This window comes from Juglans regia, chromosome 12 (assembly GCF_001411555.2).
Source record: "Juglans regia cultivar Chandler chromosome 12, Walnut 2.0, whole genome shotgun sequence".
In the NCBI taxonomy this organism is placed as follows: Eukaryota; Viridiplantae; Streptophyta; class Magnoliopsida; order Fagales; family Juglandaceae; genus Juglans; species Juglans regia.
In genome coordinates, this window is record NC_049912.1 from 3366316 (window position 1) to 3390969 (window position 24654).

Sequence of the window (24654 nt, forward strand, 5' to 3'; positions counted from 1 at the left end):
CTACCCAGTAGGTGGCAAATGATAGAAAAAGTTATCATTCAAATATGTTAAGAGATAAACTCTGATTTTTAAATTTGAATTCGAATAAATGATAACTATTATTTGATAGGAGAACAAAGATAACTCGTGGAACTCTATATAAAGTAGGAATCCAGGTTAGTAAATAGGATCGAATTACTGTTATTATTATTATTATCTTCAAGTCACTGACTTAGGAGGTGTTCCCTTAAGCTCTCTACTCTTGGGTTGCATGTGATCATAAGGTGGTGGCAGTGAAACACGTCCACAACAATTGGTCCTCCTATATAAAGGTTGGTCTAGGAGTCCAAGACAATCCAAAATCTAACTCTAATGAGTTTAAATTCTTTTTATATTTATAAATTTTAATTATATTATAATTTTGGTCTAAAAAAATATTTTTGGATCAAAAATTTTTTTTTTAAACACAGTGTGTTGGCCTAGGCAGGGGGCGGGGTGGATAGGGTTTTTTCCCCTGCCCCTGCCTCCCGGGGGCGGGGGAAAAACCCCCATCCCTTGCATGGTGTGGGGCGGGGTGCGGGGGAGGGTACCCCCGCCCTGCACCATGCGGGTATCACCCCTAGCTTTAATCAAGTACGTATAAACGAAAAACTAGACTTAATTCTACGTCTATATTTTAGTTCTTCAAGATTGGTTTGTGCTTACTATGACAAAAAATATAATATACCTTCACTTATCACTTGACAACAAAAACTACTTACCCAAAAATTTTGGGTAAATTAATAAAACAAAAATTAGAATTATATAATTTTCATGCTATGAAAAAAATGCCTTCATTTTCTAACATGAGTATACAAGAAAATCATTCTATTCATTTAAATAAATAATAAAAGCTAAGTTATATGCATTTTTAAGTATTTCTATTTGAATAATCCAATATCATCAATGTATACAAAAATTGGTGAAATTACATCGGCGTTGATATGTTATCTCCAATAAATAAAAAATTCTATGTACAGTCACTTTTGCATACTCTTTGCGCACTCCACTAGTATGTATCTAGCACAAAAACCTTGAACATTGTTATGATCAATTTATGCCAGAAGGGGAGCTCGAGATATAGAAGGAGGAACACATGAGGATGTAATCTGTTAGTTAGTCATGTGCTGCGCACATGTTGATTAAAGGCTTAATATACATTTATGTCCTCACTTACTTAGTATTACTATAATGCCCCTATTGTAACGGTCATTAACAGTCATAAGACTTCTTTAAATACTGAAGCCTTTTCTGTGTATTGCGTTGAAGAAAGTTAATAAAAGTGTATTGGAGGTTTCTGATCCCTTGAAGATCAGTAAGTTATTTTTGTCCTATTATTCTAGTCTGTTGCTACAATTGGCATCAGAGCCCTTCGCAATTCTGGGCACAAAATTTTTTCTTCTTTTCTTTACAATGGCAAAAGGCACATGGTTTAAAGAACTGGAGAAGATTGTTCTTGGGTTGAAGCAAAATCAAGAACTGTAAGAGTAGAGAGTTGCAGATCATCAAAGTGCTCTAGAGGGTTTAAGTTCAAAGATGGACCTTTTGTTGGAAGCCATGCATGGGGGAAGAAATGCTCGAAATGGGAATGACAAGACTGGAGATGGGGTTCACACTGAAAACTTAAATATGACTTTTGGAATGCAATTTCGTAGTATTAAGTTAGATTTCCCAAGATTTGATGGCGACAATCCAATTGGATGGATCTATAAGGCAAATCATTATTTTGCCTTACACCCCATGCCAGATGGACAGAAGATCATGATGGCCTCATTCTATATGGATGGGAATGCCTTAATTTGGTTTCAAGATGCTGAGGAAACATATTCTTTCAATTCTTGGCGTTCCTTTGTTGAAGCAGTTCAGTTAAGGTTTGGAAGTTCTTCTTATGATGACCCTATGGAGGCCATTACAAGGTTGAGACAAACTTCTATTGTTGGTGCATACAAAACTCAATTTGAGGTCCTTTCAAATAGATTGAAAAGGTTATCTGAAAACTATAAGCTCTCTTGCTTCTTGAGTGGCCTTAGGGATGAGATACGACTTCTTGTGCGAATGTTGCACCCTCAAACCTTGAATACTGCTTTGGATTAGCCAAGATCCAAAAGGAGTATATCACTAGCACTCTGGGACACAACAGATTCCAGTCCTCCTTTTTTTATGTTCCTAATGAGGGCAGAAATTCAGTTCTTGCTAATTCTGTGAGGAAATAGGGGTTTTCTGGACCAAGGCCTAATAGCTCCAAACCCTCAACTCCATTTCAAAGACTGACACCAGCAGAGATGAAAGGAAGAAAGGACATAGGGGTTTGTTACTTCTGTGAGGACAAGTGGCAGCCTGGTCATAAGTGTACTAAGGCCAAGCTCCTTGAAATGGCAGGATTGGAATGGTTCCAAGATGCTGAGAGGGACGAGGGTAATCAGCAAGACTCACAGGGCACTAATGAAGCTGTGGGAATAGAGACTGAGGTGCCTGAGATTTCACTTTATGCAATTGCAGGTTGTATAAGCCCAAAAACTATGAGAGTTCATGGCAAGGTTAAGGACTGCTCAATGATAGTCCTTGTTGACACTGGCAATACACATAACTTTCTTGACCCTATGATAGCAAGGAAGGTGGGATTAGATGTCAAGCAAAGTGGGAAAATTGAAGTAAGGGTAGTCAATGGGGAAAGGATGAATGGTGAAGGTTTGGTCCAGAATTGATAGTTTCAGATGCAAGGTCACCATTTCAACACTTATTTTTTCTTGCTACCATTGGGAGGTTGTGATGTGGTGGTTGGGATGCAATGGTTGCGAACCTTAGGTCCTGTCTTGTGGGATTTCACTAACATGACAATGACATTTACCAATGACAAGAGTTCTGTCACACTTAGAGGCTTGAGTTCCAGCAAGACTGAGTTTGTTGAAGATGTTCAGATTTGCCAACTAACTATTATGGAAAGGAAGGGCATGCTACTTCAGATTGTTGCCAAGGAGACAAACCAAGAGGTGGGCACATATGCTGCTGATATTGAGGCAGTATTGGCTAAATATGACAATGTCTTTGCTGAACCAAAGGGCTTGCCTCCAAGAAGAACTAAAGATCACCAGATTACTCTCAAGGAGGGAACCATGCCAATATCTACTCGACCTTACAGGTATCATTTTTTCCAAAAATCTGAAATAGAAAAAATAGTTAAGGAATTATTGGATGCTGGAGTGATAAGGAGTAACCAATCCCCCTTTATTTTACCTGTCCTTTTAGTGAGAAAATCTGATGGATCATAGCGTATGTGTATAGATTATAGGAGATTAAATAGAGAAACAATTAAACATAAATTCCCTATTCCTGTCATTGATGAACTCTTGGATGAATTACATGAAGCCTCGATATTTTCCAAGTTAGATCTTAGATTTGGGTACCATTAGATTCGTGTGAAGGAGGAGGATATTGAAAAAACTGCATTTAGAACACACCAAGGGCAGTATGAATTTTTGGTTAAGCCAAAGGACATAACCAATGCCCCAGCCACTTTTTAGTCCTTGATGAATGAGGTCTTCCAACCCTTATTGAGAAAGTTTGTTATTGTTTTTTTTTTTTTTTTATGATATTTTGATCTATAGTAAATCTAAAGAAGAACATATAAAACATCTTTCTGTGGTATTGGACTCATTAGCAGAAAATACTTTTTTTGCCAAAAATAGTAAGTGCAGGTTTGCTTGTGGAGAGATTGAATATTTGTGACACTTAGTCTCTGCAAAAGGTGTCAAAGCAGATCCAGCAAAGATCAAGGCAATGCTCGAGTGGCCCTTACCAAAATCCCTTAAGTCATTAAGAGGATTCCTTGGTCTAATTGGTTACTACAGAAAATTTGTCAAAGGGTATGGCTCCATTGCAGCCCCATTGACTAATTTGTTGAAGAAAGATGCATTTAATTGGAGAGAGGAAGCTACTAAAGCCTTAGCAGATCTGAAAAAGGCTGTAACAAACCCACCTGTATTGGCTTTGCCAGATTTCTCCAAGCCATTCTTGTTGGAATGTGATGCTTCTGGTAAAAGGATTGGTGTTGTCTTAAGTCAAGAAGGGAGGCCTTTAGCATTATTGAGTCAAGCCTTGAAGGGAAAAGCACTAGACCTCTCTACATATGAAAATGAATTCCTTGCAATTGTATTGGATGTGAAGAAATTGAGGCCATACCTATTGGGAGCTGAGTTTGTAATAAAAAGAGATCAACAAAGTTTGAAGTTTCTATTGGAACCAAAGATAGGAACTCCATCTTAACAAAAATGGATTACCAAGTTGCTTGGTTATGATTTTACAATTGAATATAAGCATGGCAAGGACAATGTGGCAGCAGATAGTCTTTCGAGAAGAGAGGAAGTGGAGGAAGGAGTTGCTGAAATGTTGGCTATCACAGTCCTTGATCCCCTATGGTTAGAACAGTTGAGACATTCTTACTTGAATGATGAAGAAATTTCAGCTATTTGTAAAAAGCTCCAAGAAGGCAAGCTTTCTGATAAAAAGTTTGAAGTCAGAAATAGGTTGTTATTCAAGAAAGGCAGGCTGTTTTTGTCATCCTCATCCCCTATGAAGGATCAAGTACTGTAGTTTATACATAGTAGTGCCTTTGGGGGCCATTCTGGTTATCATAAGGCTCTACATAGAGTAAGGGCACATTTTATATGGAGTGGTATGAGAAGAGACATAAAGCACTTTATAAAGGAATGTCAAGTTTGCCAAAGATGCAAGACAAAAAATTTACAACCTGTTGGGTTATTGTAGCCTTTGCCTCTTCCCAGTAGATCTTGGAGTGAGATTTCCATGGATTTTATTGATTCCTTACCATGTTCAAAAGGGCTTTCTGTTATATTGGTGGTAGTTGATAGACTCACCAAGTATGCACATTTTTTACCTCTATCTCACCCTTATATAGTTGTATCAATGGCTACTGTCTTCACATCTCAGGTATTCAAGTTACATGGGTTGCCATCCACCATTGTAATTGATAGGGATGTAATTTTCACAAGTAATTTCTGGAAAGAGTGTTTAAATTACAAGGAACTAAACTACACTTTACATCTGCTTATCATCCACAATCAGATGGGCAGACTGAAGTGGTTAATAAATGTGTGCAACAATATCTGAGATGTTTTGTTAGTGAGAGACCAAAACAGTGGGTGCATTGGCTTCCTTGGGCTAAATGGTGGTATAATACCTTAGTCCACTCCTTGACTAAAATGACACCATTTGAGACACTATATGGCGTTCCTCCTCCAACCTTAATTCAATATGTTGATGGTACTACTCAGAATGAAGCCGTGGGCAGAGAATTAAAGTTAAGAGATGAGATACTACGGTTATTGAAAAAGAATTTGATGGCTGCACATGTGGCTATGAAACAACAATATGATAAACATAACATTGAAAGGAAGTTTCAGATGGATGATTTAGTTTATTTAAAAATGCACAAGTATAAGCAACAGACAGTTAGTCAAGCCAGTAGATCCAAGCTAGCTGCCAGATACTGTGGTCCATTCAGAATTTTGGAATGCATTGGTGAGGTAGCTTACAGACTTGAGTTGCCACCAAGTTTATCAGTTCATCCAGTATTTCATGTCTCAAGATTGAAGAAATATATTGGCTTTGATTCCCAGATCTCTCTTGTGTTACCATTGATTGATTCTCGTGGAAATTTTAAGGTAGAACCAGAAGCTATTCTTGACAGACGTATGTCTACTAGAGATAATAAACCTTTTATCGAACTATTGGTGAAATGACATGGTACGGATGAGGAGAGTTCCACTTGGGAACCTGTAGAACAGCTGAGGACTTATTATCCTGACCTTGTGGGCAAGGTCTTTGAAGGGGAGGGCAGTTGTTATGATCAGTTTATGCCAGAAGGGAAGCTCGAGATATAGAAGGAAGGAACACATGAGGATGTAACCTGTTAGTTAATTGTTAGTTAGTCATGTATTGCGCACGTGTTGATTAAAGGCTTAATATACATTTGTGTCCTCACTTACTTAGTATTACTATAATGCCCTTGTTGTAACGATCATTAACAGTCATAAAGCTTCTTTAAATACTGAAGCCTTTTCTTTGTATTGCGTTGAAGAAAGTTAATAAAACTGTATTGGAGGTTTCTAATCCCTTGAAGATCAGCAAGTTATTTTTGCCCTATTATTCTAGTTTGTTGCTACAAACATTCAACCCACACATAAAAAAGGTTGTATCTAGCGGTGATATTAAAGATCAATGAATACTAATTAAATAATAAGAAATAATACTTAGCTTCAATCGTTTGAAAAAGAAACCCACATCTGTCTACCACGCACCAATCCATACAATTCGAGTCAATTTTCTACTTCAATGGACTCAAGTTACAAAAAAAAAAAAAAAAATGATATTTGTAAAACATTTTAAATTTGAGCTTCAAATTTTGCACGAGTTGTACATGTACGAGTCAATTCCCGATACATCACATTATGAAATTTCAAGGTGGTTTCCTCTGGCATTTCTATGCATGAGTCAGATGGAACATTCACCTCATGAGCCCACTTCGATCTACCAATAGTAATAGTTAATAATCAGCAAACTGGAAAGCTCAAACTATTAACAATCAAAGATTGCAGTACATGAGCTTCGGCTATGGGAAGGAAAAAGAAAGAATAATAGCTGTGATCGAGTTCAGTGGATCAAAGACGATGGTGATAAATAACTACTCTACATCCAGTATTGAACTATTTATTGTGTACAAGTCATAAAGGATTTTCTTAAGAGGAGACAATGAAATATACCATTATTACCCTATATGAGGGCTTCATACACCAAAAATGGAGGCCCATCAGCTACAACTTCACTGTTAGAACCAGAATATCAGCCTATTCTCTTTTCATAGTTTTCAAGAGGCAGATGTGTCAGGCTCCACATCTTCTGAAGCTGAAAGGCTATTGACTTCTTGCTTGGCATCCCATTCACTGTTCTCCATTGGGGACTCGGACCTCCTCTGAGACCCTGTTCCAAGCCTTCTCTTATGTTCTGAATTATTTGAAAGAGAGCAATTAAAGATCCAAGGAACATGAACCTGAACATAATTATTACAAAGTCTAGCCAGAAAGATTACTTTTACTAGTAATTGCATGACGAGTTATGGCCAAGAACTCTTCCCACTTGAATTTCCTAAGTTCTTGCTTCTCCTCCTCAGAAAGCTCAAAGTTGGGTTCCCTCCCACACATAAAAGCAGCCCTGGAAGTAAACAAAGGGATTATTGAGTTTAAACATACTTGGCTAAGTCTATTTTGGAACATAATGCCCAGAAACCATCAGTAACTAAATAGGTTTCCTTTATTCCTCTTCGGCCTAATGATTTCCTTCTCCAACTTGGCATACAAGAATATATTATGCAAAAAATGGGCAACCGTGAGAAAGCCCAGAAAGTCTAAAAGAATAGCAGTACCACGATAAATAAACAATTAACACTTCATAATTGAGATAGTATTCTCATTGGCGCCTAGCACCCGACCCAAATCTTCTCACACCAGTACATCTTTGTATTACACCCATCCCTACGAACATCACCTGTTCTAGATCTCCTAACATTTTAGCAGCAATCTTGCTGGATCAATTCTCTCTGGTCCACTCAATTGTTGGTACTCAACATCTTGTCTTCAAATGTTGCAAATAAAACAATTTCAGACGTGCAGTCTTATGGCTGATAAAGCATTTATCAGAAACAATAGGAAACCTAGGTGATAATCTATTTGACAATCAAACCTTCCACAAGTAAAGTTCTCGTGGAACAAAATCCTATACAGTTTTTCTTAAATTCACCACCATATTCATCCACTCAAAGATGGTAGTCAAGACCTCAGTAAGATATAAAAAGAGGAGAAAGACACAGAAATTAAAAATTAAAAAAAAAAAAAAAATCTAGATAAACCAAATATTCAATTGTACAAAGCATTGAAGACAAAGTCAATATTGGAAGATATTATTGAGAAAATGGAAAGGCAACTGGCTTGCTGGAAGCGTCTTTATTTGTCAAAAGGAGGTCAGATCATATACATCAAGAGCACCCTTTCTAACTTACTTATTTTTGTCTCACTTCCCAGTCTCAATAGGCAAGACAAAGCATATTGAAAAGTTATCAGAGGGACACTCAAATGTCACCTAGTTAAATGGCCAAACCATATGGTGCCCAATTTCCTCTGGTGGATTGGGGGTTAAACATGATAGTATTTAATCGAGCCTTACTAGACAAATGGCTGTGGCCCCACTATGCAATGGAGAGTCTCTGTGGTGATTGGTGGGGGAAGTCAAGTATGGGAGTATGCGGGACAATTGGTGTTCTAATGTAACATCCAGATATAAGTTTGGACCACGGGCCCAATTTTTTTAGGCTTTATTATTTGAGGATCTAGTATTGAGGAGATAGAATTGAATATGAAATTATGGACCTAGATTCAAAATGGAGTAGGTTTGGCCCATTAGGCCTATATATGGATGGATAAGCCCAAGTGTTCTCTAGCCAAAGCCCACTTATTTTTGGCTGTTAAATTTGTGATGATTAGAAACCAGCCCCATTTATGACTCCTAAATGGGTCCACAGAATTGCGACATATTTACCCTAGAACTCCTAGCCATTAGGATTCCTAGAACCCCTTTTCAAAACAAACTGAGTTAAATTCGTACAGCCCTGTTATTAGGTTTTTCAGGTCTGATTAAAAGGACTAAATGGCCTGAAAACTGGAAAAAACAGAGGCTGCTGTGAGTCTGGAAAGTTTTTATAGCAATCCCATGTGATGTTCTTCAAGAAAATCAATCCCTAACCCTAGATATCTGCCACAATTTCAGGAGATTGAAAAAAGAACCAGCCTCACCATATCAAGTTCAACCCCTTTCCAGCAACTTCAAGTAGGTGTTTATTGATGCTTTTGTTATCGATAGAAGCAAAAGAGGTAAGTAGCATGATCATACCCTTACATGGATGGTAAACAATGTTTTTAAAGTATTATGTGTATGGCCTTTTAATGAAAGCTCCTTTTTACGTACTAAGTTATGATATGATGCAAGTGAGTTTCGACGTCATGTTTTTAAATGTTTTACATGCATCATGATATGTTTTCATTTATGATGCATGTAGTTATGAGTTCTACATGCATCATGGTAAAAAGATAAAAGCCAAGTTATGAAAAAAGCTTTAAGATTGACCATAAAAGATGCATGGTACCAAAACAGTTATGAGTGGATGTGCAAGCCACAAACCTAAGCATGGTCTGCCATTATATGTTATGATACATTAAGTAGTTTCCCTTGTGAGCACAAGCAGTGGAACCAGTGCACAACCTTGCACACGGGGGTTAAGGTGTGTTGTCCATTAAAGAAAGGGAAAGATAAGTTTAATGAGTTATGCATTATACATGTTACATGTTTATGTTAGTAAAAGTATTAGTATTTAAGTATGCATGCTTTCAAGAAAACCCTATTTTTATTATGTTTACTGTACGATGTACTACTTATTGACTATTTGACTCATTTTGGTTGGTTGGTTGGTTGGTTGTTTTTTATGTTTTTAAAATGTCCAGGTAAAGAAGATAGCGTTGACAAGCTGACGGCCAGGCATAGATCATGTGTTAAGGGATTTTCAGACTTAGTTAATGTAGTCAAACATAGAGAGAGAATACTACTTGTTATTCATTGATGTTCAACAGCATATACATACTACATACAAATGACAATTATACCCTCATGAGTTACACTAATTACAACCTCCGCCTCAAGCTGGAGCACATATATTATATAAACCTAGCTTGAAACTAATAAGCTTTAACCGACTATAACACAGTGGTTTGGTAAACATATATGCAAGTTGATCAGCAGACTTCACAAAAGGTGTAGAAATGTCACCACTTAGTATTTTATTCCAAATAAAATGACAATCAATCTCAATGTGTTTAGTCCTCTTATGGAACACAGGATGAGACGCAATATGCATTACAGCTTGATTATCACAAAATAACTGAAGAGGGACAGGAGCTGGAAACCCAATCTCTTGAAGAAAGTGTTGTAACCATGTCAGCTCACTAGTAGTGTGAGCCATTGCGCTGTATTCAACTTCTGCACTAAACCAAGCTACTACTATTTGCTTCTTACTCTTCCATATAACCAAGTTACCTCCCACAAAGGTACAATATCCAGTAGTCGATCTTCTATCTGAAGGAGATCATAGCCCAATCAACATCTGAAAAAGCTTCAATTCTAAAATGTCCATTTGGTATATACAACAATCCAAGGCCAGGAGCTCGCTTAAGGTAACAAAGAATATGGATTATAGCATCCCAATGTGAGACCCTGGGCATTTGTAGAAATTGGCTCACTAAACACACTGCATAAGAGATATCAGGTCTAGTGATAGTAAGATAATTCAATTTCCCAACAAGTCTTTGATACCAACCTGGATCTCCAAACGACTCCCCTTCCTCTTCAAGAGTTTACGATTTGGGTCCACAGGAGTGTCAATAGGTCATGCACCCAACATGCCAGTTTCTTCCAGAAGGTGAAGTACATATTTTCTCCGACATAGGTTAATACCTTTTTTAGATCTACCAACTTCAATCCCAAGAAAGTATCTAAGTTTGCCCAAGTCTTTTGTCTGAAACTGATCATGTAAAAATTGTTTTAGCGTAGTAATTCCAGATGAGTCACTCGCCAGTAATTGCAATGTCACCCACATATACAACCAACAAGATATGACCTGCATCACTATGTAGATGAAACACCGAGTGGTCTGTTTGGCATCTATGAAGACCATATGCCAATACAACACCAAAGAACCTCCCAACCATGCTCGAGGAGATTGTTTCAAACTATATAATGCCTTTTTTAACTTGCACACAATACCTCACTCCCCCTGAGCAACAAACCCAGATGGTTGCTCCATATACACTTCCTCATTTAAATCGCCATGTAGGAATGCATTTTTAACATCCAACTGAAATAAGAGTCATTCCAAATTAGTAGAAAGAGAGATCAATACTCGAACATAAGAAATTTTGGCAACCAGGAAGAAAGTCTCGTCGTAATCAATTCCATAAGTTTGAGTGTAAGCCTTAGCAACCAAACAAGCTCTTAGACGTTCCGCAGAACCATCATGATAGAATTTGATTGTATATACCCATCTACAGCCAACAGGTTGTTTACCAAGTGATAGAGAAACAAGATCCCATGTCCCATTATGGTGAAGTGCATCCATGTCATTTTTCATAGTTGTCCTCCATCTCGGATCAGATAAAGCATCCTGAATTTTCTTAGGAACAGAAAGTTTTGAAAGTTGAGAAGTAAAACATGAAAATGATGGAGATAAGGTCAGACAAGAGACATATTGGCTAATCGGATGTTCAGTAACACAAGAACAAGTACCTTTTCGGAGAGCAATGGGTGGAGAGTCTGAAGCACTAGGTAACTCAGGATCTAAAGATGGAGACTAGGTTGGTGGAGGCATGGGAGCCAAGGGCCACAAGCGACGTAAGTACACCTAAAAAGGAACAAGGGAAGGCACTAAGGAGGGTTGGTTAAAAGTGGGTGAGTGTGCAGGAGAAAGGATAAGAGTAGGTAATGGTAGAGGATCACACTCAACAACCGAAGATGTGTCCGAGAAATAGGGTATAGACTCAAAGAAGTTGACATCAACACTCGTGAAGTAACGTTTCTAAGAGCAAGACTATAACAGTGATATCCTTTTTGAGTCCGGGAATAACCAGCAAGAAACACTTGGTAGTATGTGGATCAAGCTTATCAAAGCCTGGACCAAGGTTATGAACATAGCAAACACACCCAAAGAATTTTGGAGGGAGAGTAAAAGATGGAGAGGAAGGGAACAAGATGGAAAAGGGAGATGAACCATCGAGGACTAAAGAAGGCATATGGTTAATAAGGTGACATGCAGTAAGAACACCATCACTCCAAAAACGTTTAGAAACATGCGTGTGCAGAAAAAGTGCTCAGGTTACATCTAACAAATGGCGATTTTTGCGTTCAGCCACCCCATTCTGTTGGGGTGTATAAGAGCATGGAGTTTGATGAATAATTCATTTATCACTTAAGTGGCAAAGACACTAGACTGATATTTTTTAGCATTGTTAGAATGCAAAACTTGAACTTTTTGTCTAAATTGAGTTTTAATTTCTTCCCGAAAGACTTTGAATATGGAAAGAAGTTCAGATCGTGCCTTCATCAGAAACAACCATGTCATATGAAAATAGTCATCAACAAAAGTAACAAAATATTGAAACTTGTTTGATACAATGTTGATTGGTTCCCATATATCGAAGTGAAACAATTCAAAACGACTAGATGCTCAATTATCAACTTGAGGTACAAAAGACACGATGGTTGTTGCTAAGCTGACATGCTTCACAAGCAAATGAAGACACATTTCCAAGATGCCTAACTTGAAGTTTCAAAAGAGAATGAGATGGGTGTCCAAGGCGGCAATGCCATTCAAAAGAAGATGATATGATGAGGATGTGAGGGCTCGAGTGGGTGACTGTTTGACATCAAGGTAATACAGACCACCAACTTCATGCCCCATACCAATCTTCTTCTCCGTCTTGAGATCCTGATAGATCCATACAGAAGGATAAAAGGTCACAAAACATTGAAGAGTTTTGAGTAATTTTACTAATGGACAACAAACTAAAGAGAAAACTAGGAGCGTATAGAACAGATGACGAGGATATAGAATCAGTGAGCTTAGTGGATCTAATACCTGTAACTTTAGCAAAAGTAACACTCTTTAGAAATGTCATAGTATCTAACTTAGATAACGAATAAGACAAACCGGTCAAATATTCATTAACTCCTAAATCGATGATCCATGGATCTTGAGTAGATGAGACAAGACGCGAACGATGTACCTGAATGGGCAAGAATAGCTATGGTAAATGAAGCCGCCCGTGTGCGACCCAAAAGCTGATCATACTCATCCTTCAATATGCTAATCATCTCTGGAGTTAGGTTGGAGCTCGTTGACGGTGATGTAGCAACTTGGCAAATGGCCTGATTAGCGGACCCAGATGGTCTACCATGTAGATCCCAACAATAGTCCGCCAAGTGGTTAGTGTAATCACAATGGGTGCACTTACGAGATTTAAGACCTCGAGTGCGATTACCTCTAACATCATGTCTCCCACGTGCACGTCTACCACTCCGGTCTCCACGTCCACCAGGAGCAACATAGGAGACAACTAAAGCGGATCTCTTATTACTCTGATCAAAAGACTATTGAGATCCTTATCCAAATAATGTGGCTCGCTAAAGTCGAGAGAATACATCAGGAAATAAGGGAAGCTGTGGACTTGCCAAAATTTGAGAGCGAACCGACTCGTACTCAGGTTTTAAGCCAACAAGAAACCGAACAACATTAAACTCTTCACGTTGTAGCATACTTGAAACATCATAAGTGATAGGTTGATACATTTTAAATTCTTCACATATGCTCATCACTTGAGAATAATACTCTTCCAGACCCAAAACACCCTGTTCCAACCCAAATAAATGTTAACACAACTCATAAATACAGGTTATAATCCCAGCACCTGAATACATCTGTTTGAGATGCCTCCACACCTCTTGAGCAGTGTCAAAATGTGTTAAGCTAGTGCAAATATTAGGCTCAATATTGGTTAACATCAAGGACAAGATTTAAGCATCTTCTTGCTCCAATTGAGCAAATGTAGAACTAGTTGAGTCAGGCATTGGATCAACCAAGTGGGTAACGAAGAAGACCCATGCCTTTCAAAAACATTTCAACAGATTTTGACCACAACATATAGCTTTTTCCATTCAACTTCACCGAAGTCATAGGCATATTAAAGTTTGGTGCAAGAGACGGTGACTCAAATTTAGTTGTCATGGAGAAAAGTATCACAACAATTCAACTTGAAGACAAAGAATCCACAAAATATGAAATATGGATGAAAAACTGAGAAATACAATCTGGAAAGGTAGAAACCTAGCTTAAGAACCCAAATTTCAGATCTGTACCAGGTGGAATCAGCTTGTACGGGTCAAAACAAGCACATATCGGCTTAGAATCGGCCTATATCGGGTCTGAACCGGTTTGTTTCGGGTCTAAACCGGGATGTATCGGGATTGAACCAACCTATATCAGATTATATCGGCCTGTATCGGGTATTGCCGGTACTAGCTTCAAAACTGGCCTTAAACAAGAATAAGTTATCCTAAACGAGGATAAGTGAAGCTGGGTTTACCATATTCTTGTTACGAAATGGGTGTTATTCCGGATGGGAATAAGCTCTTATTCCAGGTTGGGGGCATACGCAATCGAGGATTGGATAGTTGAGACCTGCAACCAAACACCCCGAGACTTCGATGTCGTCGGTGATAAACAAGCCTCCAGGCAGCTGATGACGATGGGAAAACCACCGGAGTGCACAGACAATGCCGGCAAGCTCGATTCTGGTGCCCAGTACCAAAGACGACACCTGTGGTCACCGGAAACACCTTGAAAAAAGCTGCTGACTACCAACGATGAAGAGGAAAAACAAAAAAACCACACTAACCACCACAGACAACTACGGTGATACCACACTAACCACCACTAACCACTCTACGCCACTAACAACCACTCTCTGTCGCACAACCCCACCAACCGACTACTCAACTCTCTAAAACCATGTAGTCGAACATAGAGAGAGAATATTACTTGTCATTCATTAACGTTCAACAGCATATACATACTACATTCAAATGACAATTATATCCTCATAAATTGCACTAATTACAACCATGTCCTCTAACTTAATAAGTGTCTTTTCTTTTCATTAAAAGATCAATTTTAAATTTTCTTGCTATGAGACTATATTTTTGTTTTTCTTTTGGGAATTTGTTTTCGATAAATTAGGTAGTGTTATCATGTTGGGTCTCTTTACCGAGAACAGTTACGAAAGTACGTAACACTCCTAACCTACGAAAGTGGGTGTTACATCTAACACAGTAAATGGACCAATCGGAGTAGGGGTATGGAAAAACATTCTCCAAGGGTGGGGAGGTTTTTCTAGGCCCATCAAAATTAAGGTGGGAGACGGGTCCAAAGTCAAGTTTTGACATGATGTGTGGTGGGAATATCAAGCCCTGAAGGAAGTTTAACCAAAATTGTTCAGAATCTCTTGCCACAAGGAGCCATCAATGGATGAATTTCACCAAGTTACAATTGGCAATCCACAATGGAGCATGTCCTAGTGTACGATTGGGAAGTGGAATTGATTTCTTGTTTCTCAATCTCCTTTACTCATTCAAATTTAGTTGAAACTACAAGGATAAAATGGGGTGAATATAGTTTAGAAGAAGGCATTTTGAGGTTAGATCTTTTTATTAAATTTTACACCTCCAATGTAGCATATTATTTTCCCTGGAAAATCATCAGAAAATTTCTGACAGGGTGCCACCACCTAGTGCAACCTATTCTCTTCAAGTTTTCCCCAAAAGATCAAACCAAAGCTCACTTGAGGGTGCTGCCAAAGGCTGCTACACCTTTTGTTTCAAGACCCAAAATTCCAAAATAAGAAAAAAAACTGATTAGAGGTCTTCTCCAGATCTGTTGCACCATTAAGGTAAGAAACTCAATGATTTCTCCAGCAACTTGACTTCAAAACCATCCAGAAAATATGAAGCTATTCTTCAAATTCTGTCAAGATTAAAAAACATCATGCAAGCTCTAGTTTGTAATTCCTATCTTCCCTCGCTGCTGCCATGCCTATGTAAGGAGAAAGGGCATTTCATCAATTTTTACTTAAAACAGCCTGCAGTGTACCTGTCAGCCATAACTCAATGTGGTCCTTAAATTTCTCCTTGCTTTTGACAGTCCAACAGCCCCTTACCGAGCCTCAAGAGAATACCCAGAGGCTGCAAATCATTATGCAATCTCTAAACCAAAGTTAAGGTAATTTTGAACTTTTTCTTCTTCTAGTTAGTGGGGTATTTCCTTTTTATATACTTTCTGTGTACTTGGGTTGCGCCACTTTGCACTTTTTAATAAGATTTTGCTAATTATTTAAAAAAAACTCAAAATCCCTTCATACTAGTGATCTTATCGGTCATTAACCAATCTATGTGATGGAAAATTAAATTATAAGGCCAGCAAGTAGAAGAATTTAGTTGAAAAGAGGATTGGGAGTTTATTTCGAAATTTCTTATGGGGAGGCAATGGAGAGGATAAGAAGTTTCACTTGGTTAGTGGGAAGAAGGTTTGTCAACCATTGGATCGTGGTGGTTTGGGGATTAAAGATTTAAGGGTTTTTAATAGAGCTTTACTTGGGAAATGGCTTTGGAGATATCAATTGGAGAGTAAAGCCCTTTGGAAAAATGTGATAGAAGAGAAATATGGAAGTTTGTGGGGAGGTTGGTGTACTAATGCAGCTAGTGGAGCTTGTGGGGTTAGTTTGTGGAAATTTATTAGAAAAGGATGGGATTCCTTCTCCAATAATTTCAGATTGAAGGTGGGAGATGGAAAGGGGATTCTCTTTTGGCATTGTTAGAGGACATGGTTGTAATTAGTATAGTTCATGAGTATACAATGGTCATTTGTATGTAGTATGTATAGGATGTTGAATGTAAATGAAAATACGAATTCATTCTCTCTCTCTATGTTCTACTAATGTTCGACTACATGGTATCAGAGAAAAGTGTAGTCAGTTAGTGGTGGTTGTGCGATGGAGCTAGTGGTGCTTGTGGTTGTGCGACGGAGTTAGTGGTGGTTGTGCGACGGCGCAGTGGTATCACCATCGTTGTCTGTGGTGGTTATCGCCGGCGACGTCGTTGTCGTTGGTGGCCGGTATCTGTTTCAAGTTTTTCCGGTGACCTCAGGTGCCGTCTCCGGTACTGGACACCAGAATCAAGATCGCCGGCGTTTTCTGTGCACACCGGTGTGTCTCCCGTCGTCATCGGCTGCCGGAATCCCTGTTTATCGCCGGCGACGTTGACATCTCGGAGTGGTTGGTGGCAGGTCTCTACTATCATGTCCTCAACTACGTATGCCCCTAATCCGGAGTAAGGTCTTATTTCTATCCAGTATAACGTATGTTTGGTAACATGTATACGGTAAACTTATTCCTGTTTAGGATAAGTTATCCTCATTCGGGATAAGCTATTCCAATTTAGGGTTAGTTTTTGAAGCCGGTTCCGGAGATACCCGAAACGCACCCGATACAGGCCGATACAACCCGGTATATACCGGTTTAGACCCGAAACAGAGAGGTTCAGACCCGATACAGGCCGGTTCAGACCCGATACTTGCTTGTTTCGGCCGGTACAGGCTTGTTTTGACCAATACAGATCCGAAATTTGGGTTTTTAATCCCAATTTTTCATCCATTTTTCATATTTTGTGTATTCTTGACTCCAAGTTGAATTGTTGTGATACTTTTCTCTATGACAACTAAATTTGAGTCAATGTCTCTTGCACCAAACATTAGTATGCCTATGACTTCGGTGAAGTTAAATGGAAAAAACTATATGTTGTGGTCAAAATCTGTTGAAGTGTTTTTGAAAGGCAAGGGTCTTTGTCGTACTCACTTGATTGATCCAATGCCTAACTCAGCTAGTTCTACATTTGCTCAATGGGAGCAAGAAGATGCTCAAATACTGTCCCTAATGTTGACCAGTATTGAGCCTAATATTTGCACCAGCTTAATACATTTTGACACCGCTCAAGAGGTGTGGAAGCATCTCAAACAGATGTATTCGGGTGCTGGGAACATAACCCGTATTTATGAGTTGTGTCAGCAATTCTTTGGGTTGGAACAGGGTGCTTTGGGCCTAGAAGAATATTATTCTCAAGTGATAAGCATATGTGAAGAACTCAGAATGTATCAACCTATCACTTCTGATGTTTCAAGTATGCTAAAACAACGGGAAGATTTTAATGTTGTTCGGTTCCTTGTTGGCTTAAAACCTGAGTATGAGTCAGTGCGTTCTCAAATTCTGGCAAGTCCACAACTTCCTCCATTTCCTGATGTGTTCTCCCAACTTCAGCGAGCCACATTATCTGGACAAGGATCTCAGTTTTCTTCAGATCAGAGTAATGAGAGATCCGCTTTAGCTGCCTCCTATGTTGCTCCCGGTGGGCGTGGAGGCCGGAGTGGTAGAGGTGCACGTGGGGGGCGTGATGCCAGAGGTAATCGCACTCGAGGTCGTGAATCTCGTAAGTGCACTCATTGTGGTCGCACTAACCACTCGGTAGACTATTGTTGGGATCTCCATGGTAGACCATCTGGATCCGTTAATCAAGCTATTTGCCAAAATGCTACATCACCGTCAACGAGTTCCGACCCGACTCTAGAGATGATTAGCATATCGAAGGATGAGTATGATCAGTTTTTGGCTCGCACATGAGCAACTTCATCTTCCATAGCTACTCATGCCCATTCAGGTACAGCGTCCGCCTGTCTTGTCTCATCTACTCAAGATCCATGGATCATCGATTCAGGAGCTAATGAACATTTGACCGGTTTGTCTTATTCCTTATCTAAGTTAGATACTTTGACATCTCCAAAGAGTGTTACTCTTGCTAATGGTTCTCTTGCTAAAGTTACAGGCATTGGATCCACTAAGCTCACCGATTCTATATCCTTGTCATCTGTTCTATATGCTCCTAGTTTTCCCTTTAGTTTGTTGTCCATTAGTCAAATTACTCAAACTCTTCAATGTTCTGTGACATTTTATCCCTCTGTATGTATCTTTCAGGATCTCAAGACGGGGAAGAAGATTGGTACGGGGCATGAAGCTGGTGGTCTGTATTACCTTGATGTCAAACAGTCACCCACTCGAGCCCTCACATCCTCATCATCTGCTTTTGAATGGCATTGTCGCCTTGGACACCCATCTCTTACTCTTTTGAAACGTTAAGTTAGGAATCTTGAAAATGCATCTTCCTTTCCTTGTGAAGCATGTCAGCTTAGCAAACACCATCGTGTGTCTTTTTTACCTCGAGTTGATAATCGAGCATCTAGTTCTTTTGAATTGGTTCACTCTGATATATGGGGACCAATCAACATTGTATCAAACAAGTTTCAGTATTTTGTTACATTTGTTGATGACTATTCTCGTATGACATGGTTGTTTCTAATGAAGGCACGATCTGAACTTCTTTCCATATTCAAAGTCTTTCGGAAAGAAATTAAAACTCAATTTAGACAAAAAGTTCAAGTTTTGCGTTCTGACAATGCTAAAGAATACAAATCTAGTGCCTTTGATACTTACTTAAGTAATAAAGGAATTGTTCATCAAACTTCATGCTCTTATACACCCCAACAGAATGGGGTGGCTGAACGCAAAAATCGGCATTTGTTAGATGTAACCAGAGCACTTTTATTGCACATGCATGTTCCTAAACGTTTTTGGAGTGATGGTGTTCTTACTGCGTGTCACCTTATTAACCGTATGCCTTCGTCAGTCCTCGATGGTTCCTCCCCATTCTCCATCTTGTTCCCTTTGTCTCCACCCTTTTTCTCTCCCTCCCAAAATCTTTGGGTGTGTTTGCTATGTTCATAACCTTGGCCCAGGCTTTGATAAGCTTGATCCACGTGCTACCAAGTGTTTCTTTGTTGGTTATTCTCGGACTCAAAAAGGATATCGTTGCTAGTCCTACTCTTAGACGTTACTTTACTAGTGCTGATGTCACCTTTTTTGAGTTCATACCTTATTTCTCGACAACATCTTCAGTTGTTGAGTGTGATCCTCTACCATTACCTACTCTTACCATTTCTCCTGCACACTCACCCACTTTTACCCAATCCTCCTCTATTCCTTCCCTTGTTCCTTTACAGGTGTACTCGCGTCGTGTGCGGCCCCCGGCTCCCATGCCTCCACCAATCTTATCTCTATCTTCAGATCCTGAGTTACCTACTGCTTCAGACTCTCCACCTATTGCTCTCCGAAAAGGTACTCGTTCTTGTGTTACTCAACATCCGATTGCCCAATATGTCTCTTGTCATGCCTTATCTCCATCTTTTTCATGCTTTACTTCTCAACTTTCAAAACTTTCTGTTCCTAAGACAGTTCATGATGCTTTATCTGATTCGGAATGGAGGACAGCTATGAAAAATGAAATGGATGCTCTTCACCATAATGGGACATGGGATCTTGATCCTCTACCACCTGGTAAATACCTTGTTGGTTGTAGATGGGTATATACAATCAAATTTCATTCTGATGGGTCTGTTGAACGTCTGAAAGCCCGCTTGGTTGCTAAGGGTTACACTCAAACTTATGGCATTGATTATGATGAGACTTTTTCCCCAGTTGCCAAAATTTCTTCTATTCGGGTATTGATCTCTCTTGCTGCTAACTTGGATTGGCCCTTATTTCAGTTGGATGTTAAAAATGCATTCCTCCATGGCGACTTAAATGAGGAAGTGTATATGGAGCAACCACCTGGGTTTGTTGCTCAGGGGGAGTATCGAGGTACTGTGTGCAAATTAAAAAAGGCATTATATGGTTTGAAACAATCTCCTCGAGCATGGTTTGGGAGGTTCTCTGATGCTGTATTAGCATTTGGTCTTCATAGATGCCAAACAGACCACTCGGTCTTTCACCTACACAGTGATGCAGGTCATATCTTGTTGGTTGTATATGTTGATGACATTGTAATTATTGGGAGTGATTCAGCTGGAATTGATAGGCTGAAACAATTTTTACATGATCAGTTTCAGACAAAAGACTTGGGCAAACTTAGGTACTTTCTTGGAATTGAAGTCGGTAGACCTAAAAAAGGTATTAACCTATCTCAGAGAAAATATGTACTTGATCTTCTGGAAGAAACTGGCATGTTAGGTGCACGACCTATTGACACTCCTATGGACCTAAATCGTAAACTCTTGAAAGATGAAGGTGAGTTGTTTGGAGACCTGGGTCGGTATCAAAGACTTGTTGGAAAATTGAATTATCTTACTATCACTAGACCTGATATCTCTTATGCAGTGAGTGTAGTGAGCCAATTTCTACAAACGCCCAGGGTCTCACATTGGGATGCTGTAATCCATATTCTTCGTTATCTTAAGCGAGCTCCTGGCCTTGGACTATTGTATAGACCAAATGGACACCTTAGAATTGAAGCCTTTTCAGATGCTGATTGGGCTGGATCTCCTTCAGATAGAAGATCGACTACTGGATATTGTACATTTGTAGGAGGTAACTTGGTTACATGGAAGAGTAAGAAGCAAACAGTAGTAGCTCGGTCTAGTGCAGAAGCCGAATACAGAGCAATGGCTCACACTACTAGTGAGCTGACATGGTTGCAACACTTTCTTCAAGAGATTGGGTTTCCAGCTCCTGTCCCTCTTCAGTTATTTTGTGATAACCAAGCTGCAGTGCATATTGCATCTAATCCTGTATTCCATGAGAGGACTAAACACATTGAGATTAATTATCACTTCATTCGGGATAAGATACTAAGTGGTGACATTTCTACACCCTTTGTGAAGTCTGCTGATCAACTTGCAGATATGTTTACCAAACCATTGTGTTGTAGTCGGTTAAAGTTTATTTGTTCCAAGCTAGGTTTATATGATATATATGCCCCAGTTTGAGGGGGAGTGTTAGAGGACATGGTTGTAATTAGTATAGTTCATGAGTATACAATGGTCATTTGTATGTAGTATGTATAGGATGTTGAATGTAAATGAAAATACGAATTCATTCTCTCTCTCTATGTTCTACTAATGTTCGACTACAGGCATGATCTGTGGTGTGGGGATACTGCACTTAAACTGAAATTTCTTACCCTTTTCAGAATTGCCAGGGATCATAATGCAACTATTTATGATTCTTACTGCAGTAGTAACAACAAGGTTGAATGGAATATTATTTTTACAAGGGACGTTAATGACTGGGAAGTGGATGAAGTTAAGGTTCTGCTGGTTAAACTCTATAGTTCAAAGTTGGTGCTTGAAAGAGAGGATAGTATGGAGTGGATTCCTGCTGGAAATGCTAAGTTTTCAGTCTCTTCTTATTACAGAATTTTGTCAAGCCTTAGTAGTTGTGTTTTTCCTTGGAAAAGTATATGGAAAGTGAAAGTTCCCTCTAAGGTTGCTTTTTTCTGTTGGGCAGCATCTTTGGGTAAAGTATTGACTACTGATAATCTTAGAAGGAGAGGTCTATTTATTATTGATTGGTGTGTTATGTGTAAAAGGGATGGAGAATCAGTAAATCACATTTTTCTTCACTGCGAAGTGTAAAAGGGACGAAGAATCAGTAAATCACCTTTTTCTTCACTGCGAAGTGACAAGATTCTTGTGGAATGAGGTTTTGAGTTGGACAGGATTACTTTGGGTAATGCCTAGAGATGTGGTGGATTTGTTGGTAGGGTGGAAGGGTTTGAAGGGCTGTAAGAAGGCGGTGAGAGTTTGGAAGATGATTCCTCCTTGTCTTATGTGGTGCATTTGGCTTGAAAGAAATGGGAGATGCTTCGAAGATAAAGAACGCTCATTGGGAGAGCTTAGGGATTTGTTCTTGAGTACTTTGAGTTTTTGGGTTAAAGCTTTTGTAATGGAGGATAATTTTCTGCTTTTGTTTAGTTTTCTGGTGTTAGTTTCTTTTCGTTTTTGGAAGTTGTAGGTGTTTCCTTTGTATACATCCTGTGTACTTCCTATTTCTTTGAATAAAATTATTACTTATAAAAAAAAAGTAGAAGAATTTGGTTCCTGTGCAAGAAATTTAAGTGGGCAGACTCTGCCACACAATTTCATCCCTCATACATAGTAAAATGTATGAAACATGATCATTAGGCCTGCTACCCGCCCTGTAAGGGTGGATAGCAGCCCAGCCCTCTCCACCCCCCAGTCCTGCTCGGGCTGGGTCGCCTAATGCTATCCCTTCCCCCGTGCCCGCCTTATAGAAAGGCCATCCATCCCCGTCATACGGGCAGATGAATGGAGGGCAGGAACCGGCCACTCCTCCATTCCCAAACAACCAACTAAAATTGAAACAAAAACAAATCCAAACATAAACAGAAATCCAAACAAGCAACCAAAATCAAACAAAAAATTGAACAAAAACGATTCAAGACCAGAAAGCGACAACTATATTGGTCCTGGTTCGCGACTAGAGAACGACGGCGTTCTCTAGTTTGCGACTAGAGATCCACAGCATTGTTCTCTGGTTCCTGACCAGAGAATGACGCTGCAACCAGAGACCCACGGCACTGTGGATCTCAGGTTCGTGACTAGAGATCCACGGTGTCGTTCTCTGGTTCACAACCAGAGAATGACGGCGCCGCGACCAAGAGAAAGATTTGTTTTAATTCCCGAGACCCAAGACGGGGCGGGCCCCCGTTGCCTAGTCCTAATGATCATATTACAAGTGAAGTTGAATTTTCCATGTGTTATGAAATCATACTACAAGTGAAGTTGAATTTCCATGTGTTTGATATTCATTACATGTTATCCAGAATCAACAAAATAGGTTCCTTGCAAATTTTGATTTAAAAATCTGTTTAAAAGAATGATCACATCTTACACACATGGTTGATTGTGAGTTTGAGCATAACTTTTGAAAGGAAGTTCAAATGTGCATGTTAGAGTTCAATAAAGGTGTCTTGACCACTGCATTATTCTACAGCATGGCCCCCTTAAAGGCTGCTGTTAGGCCTTCCAAGGGAACTTCACTAGGCCTATAAGGCCATGCCCCCCCTCCCCCTCCCCACCCCCAAAAAAAAAACTGGTCACCTCTCCAATTACTAAACTTGCATGACTTTTGGACAAATCAAGGAGTCCAATAAGTGATATCTGGTGGTTTGACAGCATATACACACCAACACTTAGCAACAACTTTGGGGCCCTAAAGCTCACTTTTAAAGCCAAAAACCAGACTTGATTATGAGGCCTTAGAGTGACCACGAAGCCCTAGAATAGGGCATCATTGCATTATTGCATTATAGAACCCCAAGGCCACACCTGCCTTAAATGTGCATATGCTTGAATCAAAGGTAAGAATGCGGCAAGCTTTTAGGCTTAAAAACATAAACTTGAAAGGCCGATTTGAGGACTTAATAACCATAGGAAGAAATTGAGTAAGGTTAGTGTTGGCACACCTAACAGCATAAGAAAAAGTCATATATTACATGTTAAGCAAGTCAATCATATCAAAGGTTATGTGATAATTCATGAAAAGAATTTCTTTTTCCAAAGAAAACACAAGTATTAAGCAAGGATGCAGATCTGTGTAAAGGCATGTGTAAAGAGGTTCAAACATTGGAGAAGTGTATGCAATAAATAATAGTAAGCAGGTATGTTTCCTTAGGTTGCTAGCAAAGTGTTGAATTTCAAGACTATCAAAACAAAGTAAGTACTAAGTAGTATGATCAATCCCTTGATATTCTAGTTCATGTAACATTTTTTTCAAATAAGGCTCTGTTTGGATACTAAGAGTATCTCAGATGATATGTGAATAGTAGTGAACAGTTTGTTAGTAGTGAAATAGTCTGAGAATATCTGAGAACAGTTGTGTTCCCAAACGGAAAGTTTCAAGTAATATATTATACAGATCTTTCGTGTGAGCCCTTTTTATGCAACTTCTATGATATGTTGTAAAGTCAAGTTTGCAGATGCTTTAAGGTGATGCTTGTGCCATATAATATCTA

At 39.2% G+C, this 24654-nt stretch overlaps 2 protein-coding genes across 6 annotated transcripts in view; one reads left to right on the forward strand and one right to left on the reverse strand.

Moving 5' to 3' along the window:
- The first annotated feature begins 2849 nt into the window (after positions 1 to 2849).
- LOC108998250 lies at positions 2850 to 4608 on the forward strand. The gene is made up of 3 exons (XM_018974747.1): positions 2850 to 3157; positions 3867 to 4215; positions 4333 to 4608. Exons 1-3 carry the CDS (start codon positions 2850 to 2852, stop codon positions 4606 to 4608), a joined length of 933 nt encoding a protein of 310 aa, XP_018830292.1.
- Positions 4609 to 6590: 1982 nt separating this feature from the next.
- The window catches only part of LOC108998280 (ethylene-responsive transcription factor-like protein At4g13040), a 28792-nt gene continuing 10728 nt past the window's right edge, over positions 6591 to 24654 (reverse strand). For 4 of the 5 annotated variants that reach the window (XM_018974796.2, XM_018974797.2, XM_018974798.2 and 1 more), the window contains 2 exons: positions 7124 to 7245; positions 6591 to 7038 (listed from right to left, as the gene is read on the reverse strand). In XM_018974796.2, the coding sequence (XP_018830341.1) occupies positions 6902 to 7038; positions 7124 to 7245 (259 nt within the window). In that variant the 3' untranslated portion in view covers positions 6591 to 6901. The remainder of the gene's footprint in view (positions 7039 to 7123; positions 7246 to 24654) is intronic. The other variant, XM_018974800.2, reaches the window with a different exon arrangement.